Here is a 20,856-nt window from a genome sequence, read left to right as displayed (position 1 = left end):
TGTCACCCATGAATCACCAATAGCCTCTGTATGGTATAACCATGGGGTAGAGGAAAATATGCAGCACCTTCCCAATCTATTCCATCTCTTCAGGGGGGAAGGTGGGTTGGGGTTGCCTCATGCATGAATATGATGGAAAGAAGAGAAATGGAGGCAGTCATGCTTATCACCCTAAGGGTTAAAGGATTAGTGACTGTGGCTTTTAGAAAAGACCCTTCCCAAAGGAGAAGTTCTTTCACTCCAACTGTCATGAACTTTTCTAAAATTGCTCTTTATTCATAAATGACATGAAGCTAGAAGGGACAGTTGATGTGCTAGATGAAAGAACCTTACCCTAACAGATCATGGTGTGCTGGATTTTAAAAATCCAGGGCTGAATTGAATAAAATCAAAGAATGATCCCAACTATGTCATATAAGCCAATGCACAGTGCAGGAAGGGGAGAGAAATGGTTTAGCAGGAGGGCACACAAAATAGTCAAGATTTTCAATGTCTTTAAGTTCAACTTTATGCTATAGTCATTAAAAAAATAAGCAAAGGTATTTGGTGCCACCATTAATAGATGTAGGAAGTCTAGAAAAGGGGAACAGTGGGATCACTCTATAATGAGCTGGTTGGGACATGCCCATAATACTGTTTGTGGTGTGGGCATGCTTCTTTGGAAAGGATGCAAAAAAAAAGGAGGGGGGGTCATTTTTCAGAAAACAATGACCTGGATGAAAGAACTTAAAACCGTTGTATGAGAATGCCCAAGGAAACTGGAGATGTTTTGGCCTTTAGAAAAAAAATCCTTAAAGACAAAAAGCTCTGTCTTCAAACACTGGGAGTGTAATTAGATCTATCCTGTGTGTCTCCAAGGGCTGGAAGCAATACAGGTGGTAAAAGCTAGAGTGAGCCAGAATAAGGAAGGCTTTGGAACATTCAGTGCTCTTTAGAACGGGATGGAACAGCGAAAGGAGCAATGAGCTGCTCGGCACTGTAGGGGTTCAAGCCAAGTCTGAATGAACTCTTACAGAAGAGATTCAAAAATTAGTTGCACAGAGAGCCTTGACAACCTTTTGGATCTTTTCCATCCCTGAAATGCTGTTTCTAACAATAAAGTTTTATGAGCACATACAATATGGCAGGTAGTGGGGATGCAGGCGTGGATAAATCTCTTTTCTCAAAAAGTAAGACACCTCATGTCCTTCAAAAGCCCACAGTGGCCAGTGAAGGGGCTTGTGGGGGACAGTACACAACTGACTCTAATGTATTATGATGATGGCTCTACAAGGCCCATCACCTAAGGTGTCACTGGAGCTCGAAGGGGGAATCATTCCTTCCATCTCTCCTTCCACCTGCCCTCCCCCCGCAACTTCCTGCCTTCCCTTAATGTTTATAAGGTAGAAAACAGTGCTTAACGCTGGAGCTTTAAGTCCCTTTACGTTCCAGATCACTTTCCTTAAAACAGTGGTTCTCAAACTTTGGTCGTATCGGAATCACCGGGAGGAAATGTCTTACTTTAATGAAGCTGGGTCTCCTTTATTAGTTCTCCAAGTGATTTTGATACTTACCAAACTTTGCAAACCACCGCTCTAAAGCCTCCAAAACCTAAATTCAAATCCCAGCTCTACCTCTTACTAGCCAGGGGATTTTGAGCAAGTTAACTCTTCCATGACTCCTTTCTGTAAAATATCTTCTCAGGATCACTGTGACAATCATGTGCAACCATGTATGAACAGCACTTAGCACAGCTCATGGAACACAGAAAGGGCTTGAAAGGATGTAGTCATTGCTCTCATTATTCAGAAGACTGGTATATCTGGGCCTTCTCTCTGCCCCGCCTCCCACTTCTCGCCAACGCCAATTTTCCAACAAACTGGCGGCATTAGCAGACCACCCTCCCAGTGCAGCCTCAGATGCTTCCCTCCTTGGTCACAGTCATCTAAGTTGCCCCACGGGGGACCCATGTCCTCAACTCTCAACTGTATTCCACCTCTCAACCCCTTCTGAGATCTAGCCCCACAAACTGACGAGCTTAGCCCAGGTCCTTACCAGACCTTGCTAGGGTAAGTCTACAGACTGGGAGGGTCTCCGAGGCTACCATAACCAAGCTGTGTGACTTAACTGAGTTATATGGAAGTTCTTTGGCCTCAGCTTCCCACCTGTACAAGGAGGGAATTGGTCCAGAAGAGTATTCTCAATGGCATTTTGAGGATACAAATGTTTGAATGAGACTCTCCCACACAGTACAATGCATTTAGCATGCATTGCTTCTTCTTAATGCCACCAATGCCCACTCATCATTGGAGCAATAAATATACACTGCACATGTTTGGCAGGATCAGGGGTGAGGGCAGTACTATCCCACTGAGATTACAGACTATTTCTAATGTTTTTCCAGCTCTAACTCTGGCCTTCCTTGTCCTCCAGAACTGAGAAACAAACTGAGAATGAAACCAGCACCCCAGTGGGTCAGCCTTGCCAGGACAGTAAAGGACATGATTTTAAAATATTCTAGAAAAAGGCACCAAGGCCCAGTGGTCTGCTTCCTTGAGTTAGCTACAGCTGGAGGCAGGCTGGGAAGCAGCTCCCTACTAACATTTATTCATCAAGAAGAGCTACAGCAGCCAAGGGGGTCTTCCCAGAACCCCGTGGACAACTGGCTGGAAGCTGATCACTGTTAGCCCAGCCAAGGGCCCCCTTCCAGTCCAATTACACACAGCCATGATGGATTCCCTACTGCCTGCATTCTCCACTGACCCAAGCCCAAGATGGGCACTGAATAAAATTCGATTACCTTGTGTCTCAGGGTGAACCCTTGTACAAAAAGCAGACATTTTTTTCAGATAAGTGAGGGGTAAAACTAAGAGCTGAGTTCCAAGCACTGTTTATTCATTGAGCCAGTATTTATTATCCCATTCCTACAATATATTGCCACTGTTCTGGGCCCAGAGCACAGAAATAGTGAACAGGAGTGTATGTACCTTTGTGGAATGTACACTCTGCTGGAACTCGCCATGAATCATCTCCAGGTCCAGACATACCAGGGTTTGCATCCTGCTCTGCCACTTTTTACTGGGTAGAACTGGTGAGTTGGCATCCCTGAGCCTCAATTTGTTCATGGATGAAATGGGTCTAACAATGAAATCTACCTCTTGAGGATGTCAAAAGAATTAAATGATGCATGCAAAAACAGTATTTTAGCGCCTGGCTCAAAATACAAGCTCAATGAATGTCAGGTGTTTTCCCTAATAAATAAGGGAGAAAAGCAAATGGGACTATTGCTCAAAAGAAGAAGAAGGAAAAAACAAAATATATTACAGTCACCACTGGAGTTAGGAGCTGTAAGTCTTTGGTAAAGAAGGCATTTTCCTGATTGCTGTTCCCTGAGGTATCTCAGTTGGAGGCCTAATCATAGATCCTCAGAATAAAAGAAGCCTGAGAGGCCATCTGATTCAATCCCTTCACATTAAAGAAAAGAAGCCTAAGGCCCAGGAGAGGTTTCATGACTTACCCAAGGCCACACAACCCCCAGGGAAAGTAGCAGAGCCAGCAGGAGGCAGAATAACAGAGCAGAAATCCCAGGTGTGTGTTTCAATCCTGGTACCTACCATACCTGCTTCTGACCTTGGGCAAAGGATCTAATGTCTTGGAGCCCCAGGTTCTTCATCCATGATGGGGGCCTGGCATACAGTGGGACCTCTGTAAATATGGGTCCCCTTGCCTCCCCCCGCTCTTTGGGGTTCCTCAGCCTCATTTCACAGCAGTGGTGGACAGGATCTAAGTCTGAAGGACCTCTTCACTAAAGGCATAAAGATCAGGACAGATGGGAGAGAATGTGTGACAAAGGGAGCCTAGCAGGTGTCTTTTGAGGGGCTCTCCAGCACTGGGAGCATGCCTCTGAACAGTGTGGGAGACCAAGACAGGCAAACGAGTATCTTTTGTTTTAAACTTCTCTGAGATCATCTTGACCTGTGAAGTGAAAACTTGTGGAAAGGATCAAAGGAGCTAATTTAGAACACTAGCTAATCTATACATGACTTACTATGTGCCAGGCCTTGTCCTAAAGACTTGACACACATGAGCTCACTTAATCTTCACAAGAGCCCCGTGAGGTAGGTACATACTCTCCCCATTTTACAGACGAGTAAAGTAGGGCCCACAAAGGGAAGGTAACTTAAACAGCACATACTGTTCATACTGGGAGAAAGCCAGGATGTCAACCCAGGCATCTGGCTCCAAGTCTGTGCTCTAACCCAGGGGTGGCAAACTTTTTCTGTAAAGGGCCAGATGGTAAGTCTTCCAGGCTTTGCACGCCACACAGCTATTCCACTCCGCCTTCACAAAGCAGCCAGACACAAAACAGAAATGAAGAAGCGTGCCTGTGTTCTGATAAAACTTTATGAACAATGACATCGGAATTTCATAAAATATGTGCATCACAAATTATTCTCTTGACTGCTTCCAACTATTTATAACGTGAAAAGCCATCTGTAGCTCAAAGGCCGTATGGAAGCAGGCACGGGCTGGAGTTAGCCCCCAAGCATTAGTTCAGGGAACCCTGTGCTATCCTGAGTTACTCTGCCTCACTTTGTAAACTCTTCTGTGGAAAGTACCGGAACAGTGATGGTCACAGACTCAGTGGTCAGGAAGCGTTCATTCCTTTTCCCTTCCCTAATCCCGGTCACCCTCCCAACCCCTGTCAACCCAGAAAAGGGCCACGTTGTACCATGTGCCCAGGAGAAGAGGCAAGGAATGGGGCATTCGTGTGGTGGACCACGCCTTCCTCAGTAGACACAGCCTCGGCTGGCCCCAAAGACGAGGAGAAGCTGAACACTTTAGGTCAGTGGGCCTTCAAGCGTTAATGTGTGTACACCTGGACGTCTCGGTAAAAAGCAGATTCTGACTCAGCAGGTCTGGGGTGAGGCCTGAGATTCTGCTTTTCTAGCAGATTCTGACTCAGCAGGTCTGGGGTGAGGCCTGAGATTCTGCTTTTCTAACAGGCTCCTGCACGAGGCCAGTGCTGAGGGTCTGGGGCCCGTCTCTGAGCAGTAACTTCTAGGGCAAACCCTTTGTGTCCATCACACAAGTCAGACACAACAGTGCTGCGTCCTGACTTCGGGTTCAGAACAGCGTCCCTCAGGCTGGACTCCCCAGAGACAGGGGCAGGGTTCAGGATCAATAATCAGGTCTGCTCTCCCCGGAGAGCCCTGAGATGACTTAAACTGAAGGGGGAGAACACCGAGGGCAGAGATCAAGAGCGGACAGAGGGAGGCTCCAGCAAAGGCCGCCAGTTGCTTCGGGCGACGACAGCACGCCGGGGCCTCCTCTGGGCCCTGGCAGACAGCAGCCCCTCCTCCTGCGCCTGCCAAGGCTCTGATGGACCGAAGCAAGAGGCCTATTTCCTCATCGGGCCTCTGAATAACTAGGGCACTTCTACAAGGTCACAGTTATTCATTTAAATTCCAGCTCTAATCAGCAGGCAGAGCGTGAGAAATTACCCCTTCTGAGGAGAGAGACTGTCATTGGTGCACCATAAGCAGCCCCTCGTGGCTGGAGGGAAAGGTGCTGGGGGAAGGGAAGAGAGGGGTCTTACACCCACAGGCCCCAGCACTGGTTCCCTGACTCCTAGATCCTTCCTCTACGCTGCCCTCTTCCTCACCTCCAAAGGACTTGTTCTCCCCTTGGCAGAGAGTTCCGGAACACACAGGAAGAGGGAGAGGGCTGAGGGCACGGCATGGTACAGAGGGGGCTGGGACTGCCCACTCCTGAACCCCCAGGCAGCACAGGGAGCCCAGTGACTAACCCAAATGAGCCAGGGGCATGGGATAAGTGCCTGACAGGGGTCTCCTGCAGGCCACAAATGGGTTATCTGGCCTTGGAGATGTCCCTGCCCCTCCCTGGGGCCTCAGTTTCCTCCTCTGAAAAGTAAAATAGTTGTCCTCTTTGGACAGGATACCCTTTGAGCTCCAATATGTCTCAGGACCCTACAAACGCACAATGTCCTGGTATTTGTTCCCACATTTTCTGCTCAATAAATATTTTGAGGCCCTACTATGTGCCCTGCACAGAAAGTTAGGAATGCAGACACAGAGAAGCAGCACCCCTGGCCCACAGCTCTGTCTTGGAAATGCCAGGGTTTCAAAGATAAAGAGCACAGGCTTTGGAGGCAGACAGATGTGAGATCCCGGTCTTGTACTAGCAGCCGGAGACCGTGGGCAGTTCCCGGCCCTCTCTGAGGCTTCTCTTGTCTGACAGAGGACAGTAACACCTGCCCGGGAGGGTGGATGTGAAGAGTTAAATCAGAGCTGAGTGTCCCTCACCTCCTTCAGATCAGCACAGCACAAATGCCTGATGCCTCTCTATTATCCTAAACCTCCCTCCTAAAGACGAGGAGGAGGGGCTGTGGATCTTCCCACATGGAAGCCCAGGAAGGTATTACCTGCCGCTTTTCTTCTGGGTGTTTCCAGGACAGTCTCTGCGCCCCCAGCCCATGGCCTGGACCTTGGGGAAGGCGCTGCCAACAGTGTCTTCCAGTACGGTTATTTCTCACCCGTACCCTCAGCATGTAAAATTAATCAGTCGTCCCTCACAGTCTGCCCGCGGCCCCTGGGTAAACAGTTACATTAGCTCATAAAATCCCCGATTTGTCTTCCTGTGGGGAAGGGGAAAAAAATCAAAGAACCACTAAAGGCGTCTTGTTTCAGAGCCACAACACGGCTGGCTCCCCTTGGCCTGGCCGGCGGCTCAGAGGGGCTGACCTCAGCCTGGGCCAGGCAGCTCGGGCCGCCTCCCGCTCTGTCCGGGGCCACAAGGAGAGGTTCTGAACTAGTGATCTGCTTCAGGCTCAGGAGGTACAAAAAAGCAAGGGATTGGGGTGGGGAGTTACAGGATTGGCAATCAGCTCTTGACACCTCAAGGGCAGCACAAAGAGTGCCAGATTTGGAATCAGGCTGGAATCCCCTCTTGGCCCAGCTCCTCGATGGCTGGGTGACCCCCACACATCACTTAACCTCCTGGCCTCAACTTCCTCAGAAGAAAAATGGGGCTCAGTGGACATACCTCAGAGGGTTTTTAAGAGACTAAGATGAGAGATTGGCTGTGGAATTGGAATGGGGCTGCACAGGGCTAGTTACAGTTGCTGTTATGTGAGGGAGGGTCACCCACTGACCTCCACCCCTCTGGAAAGACAGACAGGAGCCTGTGTGTCTGCTGCGTTTCACTCTGCCATACTATCTCATCCAGGACCAATAGGCACCTTTTCAAGAATTACAAAAAGGCGCTCCCCCACTTTGGTCAGAGGCAGCCCCATGGTTGCAGGCTTGGCAAGAGGAATGCAGGCTGGATTTCAGCCCCTCATTCCCTCAGCCGGAGGCCCTGCTCAGGGCACAACACACACAAGCCAACATGGGGACCCTGGGTCACATCTTTGACAGGAACCAGGAGGAGGAGGGGTTGAGTCAAGTGGTACTTTTACAAACAAAGCTTAAGGTGTTGTGCTTACTACCTCACCACCTTAAGGTGTTCCAGAAGACATCATCTTAACGGAGAGGCCTGAGTATCCTCTATAAATTAGCTTTTAACGGTTTCATTTTTCTCCTCAGTGCTCCTCACCCACCCTCTCATACAATATATGTAATATGTACATATATATAATATGTGTGATATGTGTGTGTATATATACAGTTCTTTAGTTGTCTTCCCTCAAGTAGAATAAAAATGAGGACAGGGATTGTCTTCTGTTTTGTCCACTGTTTTATCCCTAGTGCCTACAACACTGCCTGGTACACAGTAGGTTTTCAATAAATATTTGTTGAATAAAATATTATTAAATAGAAAATTAATTTAATGGAATCAGTCTTCCTAGGAAATTCTGTCCTATGCATTGGTTCAAACACCATTTATTTTCAAAGGTAAGGTGTGGACAGAAGAAAACAAAAACAGGGAAACCCTGTGTATTAGCTGGTGATAACTGTATTATTCTTTTATGTTATATAATATGCCATATAGATCAATGGTCAGAAACCCTACTTAAGTCCGGTTGATTCTTTTAGATAGTCAAAAAAAAAAAAAAAAGGATAAATTCATTTGGAAAGAGGACTGCTAATAACGAAAACATCATATTATCACTAAGAAATAGACAATAGTTTCATTAAGAAATGTTTACAAGACCTTCAGTTGCTGAGAATTTGCAGTGATGGAATTTTCAGCATGTTCCAATGGAGTGTGCATGGGCTTTGGAATCCCAGAGTCCTAAGTTCAAATCCCAGTGCTACCGCTGATGAGCCCTATGACTGGGGGCAAATGGCTCAACCTCCTGGCCCTCAATCTCCATTATTTTAAAATGGATATAACAATACCTACGCCTTGTATTGATATTATAAGAATTTAATGTTAAAACGACTAAACAAGAAAATGTATGTGAAATAGTTAAGAATGATGATATTCCCTTCTCATTTGGTAGGGTTAATTACTCTTCTTAACTCAAAATTCTATCCAGTTTAGGAAAGTCTCCAAATCATTCTAAGTCATCTGACACTTCTTATCCATATATGGTTGTATCCTCTCATATGAGCCTGTGTGTGTATGTGTACATATGTGTGTGTCTGCACACACAGACACACACACAGTGCTTACAATTAGAACTCTGGATGAGTATGCAGTTTAACAAGAGAAATGCACAATTAGCATAAGAATAGTTCTTCCATTTGTTCATTGACAAAAACCATTCCTCTTCTTTTTTTTTTTTTTTGTTAATACAGTGAGCATGTATTAGTTACATAACCATTTAAAAATTGCTAATTTCATTGTAGGGTGGGGAGAAAATCATTTCTTAGAATAAAAAAAAAAAGGAAGACTTCTTTCACCCACATATTTTCCATGCTAAGTATGTCCTATCTTCAACTTTCAACCACATGAAGCTATAGAAGACAAGTAGATTTATGTACGATAAGGCAAAAAGGCTCATTAAATTGGAGAATTTATATCTTAAGAATATCTTTTAAAAATATTTCCAAAAATGCTCATTTTCCACTTCTTTGATTCACCCAGAAATATTAATCCAAAGGAAGTGACTATGTAAGCAGGGGAACCACATTCCTTTGGTTTTAAAATGGTTTTCAAAACCAATATGAACACATCAATTCAAGGCATTTCTTCTCAACCCAAAGCAATGAAAATGCAATGTACTTAGATCTCTGTTCTGTTTAGAGTCCCTAGAAAAAGGTCTCACTCAGAATCAAACCATGCACAATCTGGCAGAGGGGAAATTTCCACGGCAGCTGTGCAAACACAGAGACTCACCTGGACCTTGACTGACATCTGTGGCAGCATTTTCGAAGAGAGGCCAAGGCAGAGGAGAGAAAGGGGGAGAAAAAGGAAGAAGAGTGTTAGAAGCACACACACACACGCCCTTGCATGACTATCACGCTCATGCAAGACCCCAAAGGTACTCAGCTTCTGAGCACTTAGTTCTACCTTCACCCAAAAACCACCCATGCAAGCCGAGGGACCAAGCTCCCTTTCCACTGTGCATGTAGCAAGAGAGGTGAGCGTCACATCTGTCCGGAAAGACATCATCCTGGAATCAGATAGGGCTCTGAAGAGCCAAGCAGACTGGAATCCTGCAAGAATATTGGTTAAAATATTCTGGTTGATTTCTGCATAACACCACCCAAGCAAATCCTCCTCGCCTTCAGACACAGAACACTGGACATGATGTCAAGCAAGATTCCCCACAGAGAGAAAAAATAATAAACCACTTCCTTGAGGAACAAAGAAAAAGAGGCATGAGAATTAAGAGCAAGTTGCAGCATTATTTCCCATATAGGACTGAAGGACAGAAGGTAACAAAACATTTATAATCCCCTCCCTCTCCAGTATTCCCAGTGACCATCCTTCATCACAGACAGCCGTGTGTATGCAGGAGATTGTGTGTGAGTAGATAATTTTTGATACAAATTGAAATCCCAACTCCCCCTTTAATTTTTCTCCTTGCTCTTCACCTCATCATTAATGACAGGAATTGCCATCTGAAATCACATTTGACAACTACAAATAAACATCCAGCCCTAGGAAGGTTGACATTTGAATGAAGCCAATGAACTTTCAAAAAATGAAGAATAGTTCACTCCCATCATCTTCATGAACACAATCTCCTCCTACCCTCAAATGTAAGGTAGAATCCTGCTGAGAAGCCAAGTCAAGAGCGAGCTAGAACTTTGTCAAAACCTCTAGACCCAACCTGAAAGGATATACCTCACCTGAGGAGATGGAACAGGGGGCTGCTTCAGGAAACCACTGGCCATCCCAGCAATCCTGGGCGACTCACTTAGAATCATGGAATGGTAGACCAGGGATACCCACAGACATCATCTAGCTTAATTCATTTTTGGTTAAGATGGAGGATGAAAGAGTTTGAGAGGCTTGCCCAAGGTCACACACTTAGTTCAGGTACAGAGACTAAATAAGACACTAGACCTCTTGAATCCCACCCAATTCAACATTTATTCAATGGAATCCCAGTCCCTCAGAGGCATATGGGACCCAAATTCAGTTTGTAGGCTAAAGTGAGCAACCTCGAGCCATGGGGGAGACCAACCTAGCTACCCTGTGAGCGAGTCATAGTTTTGTCTACTGTGCCTCTAATTTGCTGCAATCAGATTTGTAAAGTTTTGGCAAGATCCGTAGGAACTGGAACTCCTGCCCCAGGAAAATCCAGGCGCTGACCTAACAGAGCTGTGCCCCCACATCCAGGAGGGGCAAACCCACAGCAACAGCTAAGCATTTCTCCAGCCCGCGCCCTGTATTCCCTAGAAGCTATATCTGCCCAAAGAGACTTCTAGAGAGCCCTGACTCATTCCTCAGCCACACCCCCTTTCAGATTTTCTGGTGAGTTGTTAGATTCAGGGGTAGAGTGGCAGGAAGAAGAAAAGTGGCAAAATAGAAGAGGTGGGAAGGGAAAACATTCTGTATAAATAACTAAGCAGGGCAATTAACTGTGACTGATGGATTGCCTAGAATAGTGGTCGTTAAAACACCCCTTCATTAAACAGGATATCAAACTATTTACATGTGGTGGAGTTCAGTGGTGGGACTTTCAACACTGTTATTCATGGAAACATGCTCTTTGGAGGCACCAACACCCAAGGGAGGCAGGATACCTTGGAACTCCCAAGTTCTTTTGATACTAAGTTGCCCATTTGAACATTGTGTTTCGAATGTTAAACTCTGGAGACAGACAGATCTGGGTTCAAGTCCCTGCCTACTGAATGGCGGTGTTTGGTCAATCACTGAACTTCTGAGGTGTTTTCCTCAGCTATACAAGGGGAACAGAACAGAACCTCCCTCATGGCATTGTTATGAGATTAAATACTTGCAAAGCGTTTAACTCAGTACAAGGCAAACACTGCATAAATGTTAGCTGTGCTGATTGTTACCATCTTGAATTACCACAGACAGAACTATCCAAAAATGGTGACCAGGAGGCTCCCTGGAAACACCAAGAGCCTACAGGAATTAGGGCTTTGTGTATGTGTGTGTGTGTGTGATTTCAGTTCAACTCTTCTACTTATGAATGAAAGTGTCTGATCCAGCCCTCCCCTCTCTGGGGACTTTTTCCTCCCTTCTCCTCCTCAGGGGGAAATGGGGCAAGGAGGAGTTAAAAGGTGGTAGGAGAGAAGGAACAGGGGTCCAAAAAAATTCCATTCCTTCCTGAAGCTTTAATTGGCCTTAGTTCTAGCCCTGAGCATAAAACATACAGCATCACTTCTTGCCAAAGAGGAGCAACAGGAACACCAAGAAAAACCTCCTTCAGTGAGGGGTCAGGGTCCAAGCTCGGTTTCTAGTAACATCACTGAGCTGGAGGCAGTTCTGAGCATTGTGTCCAATGTGAAATAGAGACACACAATATCACCTGGCCCCCGTCCCAAGAAGCAGTGAGTAACCTGAATCTCCACGTTCAATTCTGACCAACAGAATGAAATGGCAAAGGCTGATGGGGGCGGGGGGAAATCAGAAGCTCAACCATATCCATCCATTATACTGTCTGTCCATCCCTTACCCCTTCTTTGTGTAACAAGTCCCAGCTGTCTTTTGGGGACCCCCTTCCCATCCTTAATCCATGTGGCTTGGTAGAGATGACCCCACCTTAGCTCCTAGTATAGCCATGTGAGCCAGGCCAGGTCATAGGAATTGGCACAGAGAGGGAGATCCACAGCTGGATTGCCAGGATTCAGGCTCTGGGTCTACAGGCTATGTAGACCTTGGGTCGGTTACTGAATCTTTCTGTGCTTCAGTTTTATCATCTGTAAAATGGGTATGATAATAGTTCCTATCTCCTAGGGTGGTTGTTAAGAGCTTGGAACAGTACCTACATTTAGAAAGCCCTCAATGTTAGCTAGTAATTTTACTGCCTTCATATATGAGAGGACAGGGGTATTAAAAGTCTTTCCTGTGGTCACACAGCAAGGAAGGCTGACCTAGGATGCAACTTCGGACGTTTCCGAGTCCATGCCTTGCTGCTGTCCCACATCCAAGGCGACCATCCCCAGAGCTCCCTCTGTCTGTGCTTACGAATGGTCTTCAGCCTGGAGTCTGTGTCTGGGGGAACAGCACTGGGCCCCCGGACTGGTCAGAGGAAAGATAAATATGTAAATGTGTGTATGTATATCAATCCTTAATGGAGAAAAATGGGGGCAAATTGCAGAAGAAAAGGCAGTTGACAACCAGATAAGATTGATCCAGGAGAGGTAGCATCCTCACCCAAACAAGCACTTCCTCTGCACCACCACCCCCCACTGTTTTATTTTCTCACACTGCTGGGCCTGTAGTTTTCCAGAGCACCACTGCATTTAAATCTATATTCTATTTTCTCTCCTAGAAAATAGGTCAGACCCAAGACAGAGTTCACCAGGTGGGGTCCCAAAAGGTTTGGCTGGGCCTCGCCTCCAGGAGGCTGGCTGTGCAGCCTGCCCCACACTCCCCAGAGCTTATCCAGGGGCATGGGCTGTGTGTGTGGAAGTAGTGACTAGGGGGATCTCAGACTCCTCCCTTGTGAAATTATGCAGTCCAAATGAAGGGTAAGTCGGGAGGGCTCCCTTGGTTGAGCTCTCTTCTATAAACACAACAGCAGCAGATGGAGGGTCCCTCCTTTTTTCCCATGGTTAGAAGAACCAGATCTCCCCAAACTACAGGAAAATGTTTCCTTTTGAACTTTAAAGTAAGTGTGCTGATCTTAATGCACTTGTGGCTGAGGTTATTGTCGAATACAGGATAAGCATCTGTGAAGGTGAGACTGTCCTAATTTACTTCCCTGGTTGTGATGCTGAAGACAGTAGGTGAAGGGTGGCAGCCGTGGTCAAATCCTTCCTCTCCTGAGTTGCTCCCCCAATCCCTGCTTTGAGCATGGCATTCCTAACAGAGGTAGCCCTAGATTGGGCCAGAATTTGTTTTCATCACAGATTTTTTCCACAAAGATCAGCACGAGTGCCAGAGCTAGGGGGACAGAAGAGGGAAGGTGCAAGGTCATGAGAGCCAGTCCTCAGCCTACCCCCCAACCTCCCCCCACCCCCCGCCGTCACAATAGAAGTAACTAACACTAACTGAGCAGGTCCTGCCTGCAGCCTATGCATGTGCCAGCCCCTGGACTGAATGGTCTTCATCAGACTGTTTCTCGTTTTCTTTAGGTATCGGCTCAAATATTACTTCCTCAGAAAGACCTTCCTTAACCACCTTCTCTAAAACAGACTATGCATGACTGCATAATACATTATACATGATGGCACCTTCTCTGCTACTTACCCTGCTTTTCCTTCCTCATGGCACTAATCACTGTTTGACACCACAGGATGGGTCTCTGCTTTTATTGTTTATAACTCCCTTTAAATACAAGCTTCATGACAGCAGTCTTTTCTGTTTCATTCACTGCTTGTATCTCCAGTGTCTAACCTGGGTTTGGTCTACAGTAGGTGCTCAGCAATATGTATTGAATGGTTAGTAGATCATCTTAATTGATAGTGGTATCTGCATTTACACACAAGAAAAGTAAGGCTCAGAGAAATTAAGACACATGCCTATGGACAGAGGGACAGAGCTGGTACTGGACTCTGAATCTGTCTTAATATCCTACTAAATTGAGAGCAACTGTTTTCTCCTGTGCTGCCCTCATGATCAGGTAGGTTGTCCCCATGTTGTAACAAAGACAAAACCTGGCAGCACTAGAGAAAAGCAGTTGATTTCCTGGTAATTCTGGTAAAATTCCCTGGGAAGGCTCTCACTAGTTTAGCTTAGGTCATGTGTCTGTTCCTGAGCCAATTACTATATCCAACATCACATGTCAGAGGGTAAATGTAGGGATAATATGGGATAATGTCTATATATCCCTGACACAAAACACTACTAACTCATAATAAAGTTCACATTTATCGAATATTCTCTGGGCTGGTGCTAAGTGCTTTATATATCTCATCTTATTCAATTCTCACCAAAACTGTAACGGGTAGGAAAGTTATTCATCCTGTTTTACAGATATGGAAACTAAGACCCAGAGAGGAGGCTCTATTTTATTAATATCTCCCATACTCAGAGTAGCATAACCAACAAGGGTCAAGCTATATTTCTGAATGAAAGAGCAAACCAGGACAGGTACCATCTGACCCATTAAGCTACAAATTAGGGATAGGAATATAGGGCATCTCACAAAAGTGACAAAAAGGCACAGCCGAGGGCAGAGGGAAGGGGTCAAATGCAATATGACCATAGGCCTGGCCAACTGGACTCCTTGCCTGGGCTATATGCTCTGCACCTTCTGCAGCTATATCTCACCCCAGGATCTGAGGAGTCCATAGGGCCAACTAGATGTTCCCACCAAGAACCAGCAACACCTGCCACTAACCCCTTTGCAGAGTGTAATCAGTACTCAGAATTCCTTGCCCAAATTGCCCCAAATTCACTGGGGTCCATTCTCCCAAAAGCTGACCAATCCACCAATGTGTGTATACTAGTATCAAGAAATGGCCAAGGGAAAGCAATTTACAGGAGCTGTGGACTTCTACAGGCTGGGGTGTCCACACAAATGTGCACAAGGATCTTCATGGTGCTGGAAGTAGAGACAAGGGAGGCTGCCCCCTGGGAGGCAGATGCCCATGTATGTTCTTGCCCCAGGCCCACAAGCATCAGGTCAGGCCTTAAACTGAGGAGTACCCCCGACTACAACATTAGGAGATTTAAAAAAAAAAAAAAAAAGGCATGCACTGCATCTCTCCAATGGCCTGTCCTTTCTTGCCCCTGGGGAGAGTGAGCACAAGGTTCTTCCCTCTACTTCAGGAACAAATACAGAAACAATCTCGTTAGTTGAGCTAAAGCAAACTTCCAGCAGAGAAGCGGCTGGGCTTCCTGTGTTCTGTGGCTCTTTCCAGCTTTCAGTGTCTGAGCTCTTCAAACACAGGAAGAGACGTCTCTCCACAAAAGGCCAGGTGGTATTAGCTTCATCCCCAACACAGAGCCCATTTATCCGCCTTTGTAGAAGACTGAGCCCCCCCAGCCCTGGTGCTGTTTGCTTTTGTTCTTTGATGCTAATAACTCCAGCTTGCAAGATGGAGCAGAGAGGTAGCTGCTGTGTCAGATGCCAGCCAGCCTGGAAGGCAAAAGCAGGGAGAGGGGCAGGCTGCAAAGCAGGAAGGAACACGGATGACACACCCATGGGCTGGCTCACTACTGTGCCCAAATACCTTTGGGCCTCTAACATACTTGTAGTGGCTCTGGCTTGAGAAACCAGAGCTTGAGTGACAGTTGGGGGAAGAAGGAGTCTACCTGTTACATGTGTAATCAAAGATCAGTTCAGACAACAGCGTTGGGTTGGGTTGGGTTAATGCTTTAGGGATTTTGAGCACAGACATGGGGGTAAGGCAATCTGGGGTTTGCATCCTGACTTTACCACTGGTTATTACAAATACTTTTGTCAAACTGTTTAGCTTTACCTTCCACTTTGGCCACAGGAAGTAATGGCATTGGAGTCAGTTCCACCAGAAGTACGTGTACATTCCTAAAAGTCACCCAGATGGGCAGAATCACAGTAAAAACCACAGAGCAAATGGGGAAAATCAAGTTGAGGCATAACACCCCAAAACCTCATCAGTGGCCCATAATAGAAGATAGAAACCAGTTTTACACATGTTAAAGGGTTAAGAAATATATAAATACTACAATCACTAGCGCCCTTGAAAAAGACTTGAAGTGTGGTGGAAGCAGGAAGCTTGTGAGTTGTCGCCAAGTAGTGAAAGGAGGATGCTCTGATATTGGACAGAGTTGTAACACCAGGTGTGCATGGGTGTGGCTCACAGCACACGTGGTAACTGAAGGACCAGGCATGCTTCTGACGTGTGTGCTTTTTATGTATTTCTATACAGCCTGGCTCAGCGGGCTGCAGTTTTCTGCCTTTACCTAGTGTTTCTTGTGGACAAAATCATGCATAATCAAAGGCAAAATTATTATGCTCAAATCGCTCCCTAATATATCAATCGCATTGGAACAAATTTGCATTTTCAAAACAAGCTTTGTAGCAGAACTGGCTTTACCTAATTTATGTGACTGGTATGAGGGTCAAATGAGATGATCCATATAAAGTGCTTAGCACAACACCAGGCACAGAGTAAATGTTCAATAAATACTTACTGAAATTGTTATTGTGAATGTCTCTGTTGGCTCGTTGATACACCCCTTGTAAACTGAACATGTCAAGTTGAGCTTCTAACCAGCTGTTTAAGCCTTGCAAAAAAAAGGCATCTCTAGCTAAATAGTACTTCCCAGTAGTAGGCCATGAGGTTGGCACCTGCAGTAGGCTCCCACCCAATAGGCTTTAGAAAAGTCCTCACAGCAGGTGGGCAGAGCCAGGAGATGGAGCCCAAATGCCAACTTCCTAGGTAAAGAAAATGGATATCATCCTTCCCAGATGAGCATGACCCACCAAGGAGAAGAATACACACCTGCATCCCACAGAACACCAGGAAATCAGGAGACAAACTGACCTAAAGAGAGGATGTCCCTCATCTTGGTGGTTTAGAGAGGAGTGCATCACAGAAGGGAAAAGAAATCATTCAATTCTCATGGAAAAACAGCTGAGATGAAGACATCTTCAATTTCCCTGCCTCCTGCAGATAGCATAGGGGTTAAGAGGCAGGGTCTGGATTCAGGAAGACTTGAGTAAAAGTCCTGGCATTCCACACACTGTATATGAGCTCAGCCATGCTAATTTACCTCCCTGAGTCCTAACTTCTCCATCTATAAAATGGGGAAAGTCTACTTATCTTGTAGGACCGATGTAAAGGTTATAAGGAGCTAATTATGCAAAAGCACTGGAAGGGTGTCTGGCACAGAGGAAGTACTAATCAGTATTAGCAAATCATCATTATTACTTGACCCGAGTGGTTTCCATGAGACCGAGGATCTGCCCTCTTTCCAAGAATTCCTTGCTCTTTGGAAAGACTAACTCCCTGGGCTTGTGCCAATTGGAAGAATGATCTAGGAGAAGCAAGTGGGTCTTCTCAGCAGAGTGAGTTCTGCAAATTTTGTAATTCAGTACAAAGGGACTTGGAAGGGGAGCCCCCGCCCCCGACATCCACTCCTCTGCAGGGGATGCTGTTATGTGCAGGGAAGAGCCCTACCTTTGGAATCAGAAGCCGTGATTTGTTTTTCGTTTTCCTAAATATTTTTGTTGTGGTGGCAACATACACATAAAATTTACCATCTTAACCATTTTTAACTGTGTAGCTCAGTGGCATAAAGTACATTCACACTGTCGTGCAGCCATCAGCACCATCCATCTCCAGGACTCCTTGCACTATGCAAAACTAAAACTCTGTTCCCACTAAACAATAACTGCCCACCTCTCCCCCCAGCCCCCCTCAACCACCTTTCTAGTTTCTGTCTTAATGAATCTGATGACTCCAGAAATCTCATGTGAATGGACTCATACAGCATTTATCCTTTTGTAACTGGCCTATTTCACTAGTATCATGTCCTCAATGTTCATCCATGCAGTGTACATCAGAACTTCCTTCCTTTGCAAGGCTGAATAATATTCCATTGTATGTGTACACCGTATTTTGCTTAGAGAAGCGCAGGTTTTGAGCCCTGCCTTTTTGGCCTAGTACCACCTGTGTGAACTTAGGCAACTCACAGCCCTCCCTGAAGCTCTTTTCACTATCATAGCTAGTATCAAAGAGATTAAATAGGGTACCTATTCACAATGATATTATAAAAGAAACTTAAAAATATGACCCAGAAGACAAGTGCATTCACTGTCTGTTATAATCCCTGCTGTTTAATGAAGACCTCCTCTATGTCTGGCACCCGTGGAAGCATTGTATATATATGACTTCTTTTAATCTTGATATAGATACCATTGTTATCCCCACTTAGCAAACAAGGAAACCAAGGCTCAGGGAAGTTAATATGCCCAAGTGCACTTAATTCATATGTAGTAGCCAGGATTTGAACTCAGAATTCTCTGAATTCAAAGTCTTTTTCTTTCTCAGACACCATCCATCCATTCCCAATTATTTCTTCCCTCGATTGTCAACCACCCAAATCTAGATCCTGGGGGCATGGGGCAAATTTCAAGAAACTGGTGTGGGCTTGCCAATTCCAGTGGCAAGAAATGATGGTCATTAGCTAAGGACACCATCAAAAAAAAAAAAAAGACAACTTACTGAATGGGAGAAAATATTTACCAATGATAGATCCAAGAATGGGTTAATATCCAAAATATATAAAGAACTTATACAACTCAATACAAAAAAAAATGCAATTAAAAAACAGACAGAAGACCTGGATAGATGTTTTTCCGAAGAAAACATACAGATACATGGCCAATGACACATGAAAAGACGATCAGCATCACTAATGATCAGGGAAATGCAAATCAAAAGCACAATGAAATACCACCTTACACCTGTCAGGATGGCTAGAATCAAAAACACAAGAAATAGCAAGTGTTGGCAAGGATGTGGAGAAAAAGGAAACCTCATGCACTGTTGGTGGGAGTGCAAACAGGTACAGGCGCTATGGAGAACAGTATGGAGGTTCCTCAAAAAATGAAAAATAGAATTACCACATGATCCAGTAATTCCACTACTGCGTATATACCCCCCAAAAAATGAAAATACCAATTCAAAAAGATATGTGCTCTCCTATGTTTACTGCAGCATTATTTATAATAGCCAAAAGATAGAAGCAATCCCAAGTGTCCATCGATAGATGAATAGATAAAGAAGATGTGGTATATATACACAATGAATATCACTCAGCCATAAAAAAGAATGAGATCTTGCTGCTTGTGACATGGATAGACCTAGAGTGTGTAATGCTAAGTGAAATAAGTCAGAGAAAGACAAATACCATATGATTTCACTCATATGAGGAATTAAAAAACAAAACAAAGACACACAAAAAAACCACTCTTAAATACAGAGAACTGGTGGTTGCTGGAGGGAAGGTGTATGGGGGGAAGGGTGAAATATAGTAAAGGGATTAAGAATACACTCATCCTGATAAGCACTGAGAAATATATAGAATTGTGAATCAGTATATTGTACACTTGAAACTAATATAACAGTGTATATTAATACTTGAATTAAAAAAAAAGAAGGGTCATTAAATATATTAGAGTATCCATGACATCACAACCCATATTTCAGAAAAAGGATTATAAGTTGAGGCAACATATCCAAAACAGAATTCCACAAAGATACAACATCCAGCAAAATGTGAATAGGAGTTCCTCACCAACAACAAGGACAAAAAAATTGTGGTCAAGTAATAAATTTAGAAACATGTGAATTAAACAAAAATAAACAAGTTTCTCTATGGCAAGACTTCAGAAAGCCTAACCTACACTAACACACTCTGTGAAGTCCAAGAGAGGATACAGTATGCAGGTTTACAAGTTTTTGAACGTTGGACACTTCTCCCTCCGTAAAATACCTAGTAACATCTCATGGAATACAGTTTGAAAAAGGCTGGCTGTGAGGTCTCATAACAGCTGGGAAGGCTTTAATTCGCCATAAGCCTTTATCCTCACCCCTTCTGTTCCCATAGCGAGCCCTGCGTCAGGTTCAATTCAAAATAGCTAACATTTATTGACCGCTGATACAGGCCAGACACCTACTTAGGCACTGGAGACTCAAAAAACAACTGCCCTGGATGCAGTTAGTAGTAAATCTAGTAAGTCAAAAGAGTAGATAAACATGATAGGGTGGCCCGATATAGCCTATTATCACACTCAGCGCTAATATGGGATTTAGGGTTGACAGAGAATGCTTCAAAGTTGTTTGCTGGAGAAACCTTCAAGTGGTCCCCAGAGGATGGACAGCAACAATTAAGTGAAGAAAACATTTCATCATAACTGGCCAGTGGTCAGATCGACACCCCTGAGGGTGGGGCTCCCCAGGAGGCATGGCGGCATGTAAGCTTTGAGCTCAAATACCAGCCTTGCTATTATGACCTTCTATAAGTTGCTTAAACTTCATCTGTAAAATGGGGGTTATTATATCAATTTCATATTTGTCAGGAGGATCAAAACAGGCAAATGTCCTATCTAAAATGCCTAATGCTCAGCACACATTCATTCCATTTTCTTTGGTGACATTTTTGAAGTAATGTGTTAAAAAAAGAGTCTGAGGCCGCATATGGGTTTAGAAAGAAAAGGGGGTAATGACTGATTAGCAGTGTCTGCCATGGGCTTCAGGAGGGGGTCACATATTGGCTCATTAGCTGGAGACTTTTCAACTAAATGCTTTCCCAAGGGTTCCTCCCCTGAGAAATGGAGCTTCTAGTGACTTGGGAATCTCAGAAAAAGCAAATAGCCCTAAGGCTCAC

At 44.9% G+C, this 20,856-nt stretch overlaps 1 protein-coding gene across 11 annotated transcripts in view; it reads right to left on the bottom strand.

The window, feature by feature from the left end:
* NRXN3 (neurexin 3) overlaps positions 1-20,856 on the bottom strand; it is a 1,564,009-nt gene that overhangs the window by 1,458,237 nt on the left and 84,916 nt on the right. For all 11 annotated transcript variants that reach the window (XR_012379101.1, XM_073895668.1, XM_073895661.1 and 8 more), the window contains exon 3: positions 9,286-9,303. Coding sequence is in view for 10 of the 11 variants with exons in the window: in XM_073895668.1 (XP_073751769.1) it covers positions 9,286-9,303 (18 nt within the window). In the remaining variant the exon portion in view is untranslated. The remainder of the gene's footprint in view (positions 1-9,285; positions 9,304-20,856) is intronic.

Source organism: Callorhinus ursinus, unplaced genomic scaffold (assembly GCF_003265705.2).
Source record: "Callorhinus ursinus isolate GAN/ISIS: 27379988/994484 unplaced genomic scaffold, GSC_fseal_2.0 scaffold8, whole genome shotgun sequence".
NCBI classification, from domain to species: domain Eukaryota; kingdom Metazoa; phylum Chordata; class Mammalia; order Carnivora; family Otariidae; genus Callorhinus; species Callorhinus ursinus.
The sequence above is the reverse complement of the archived record's forward strand: the minus strand, read 5'-3'. Positions and strand labels throughout refer to the sequence as shown.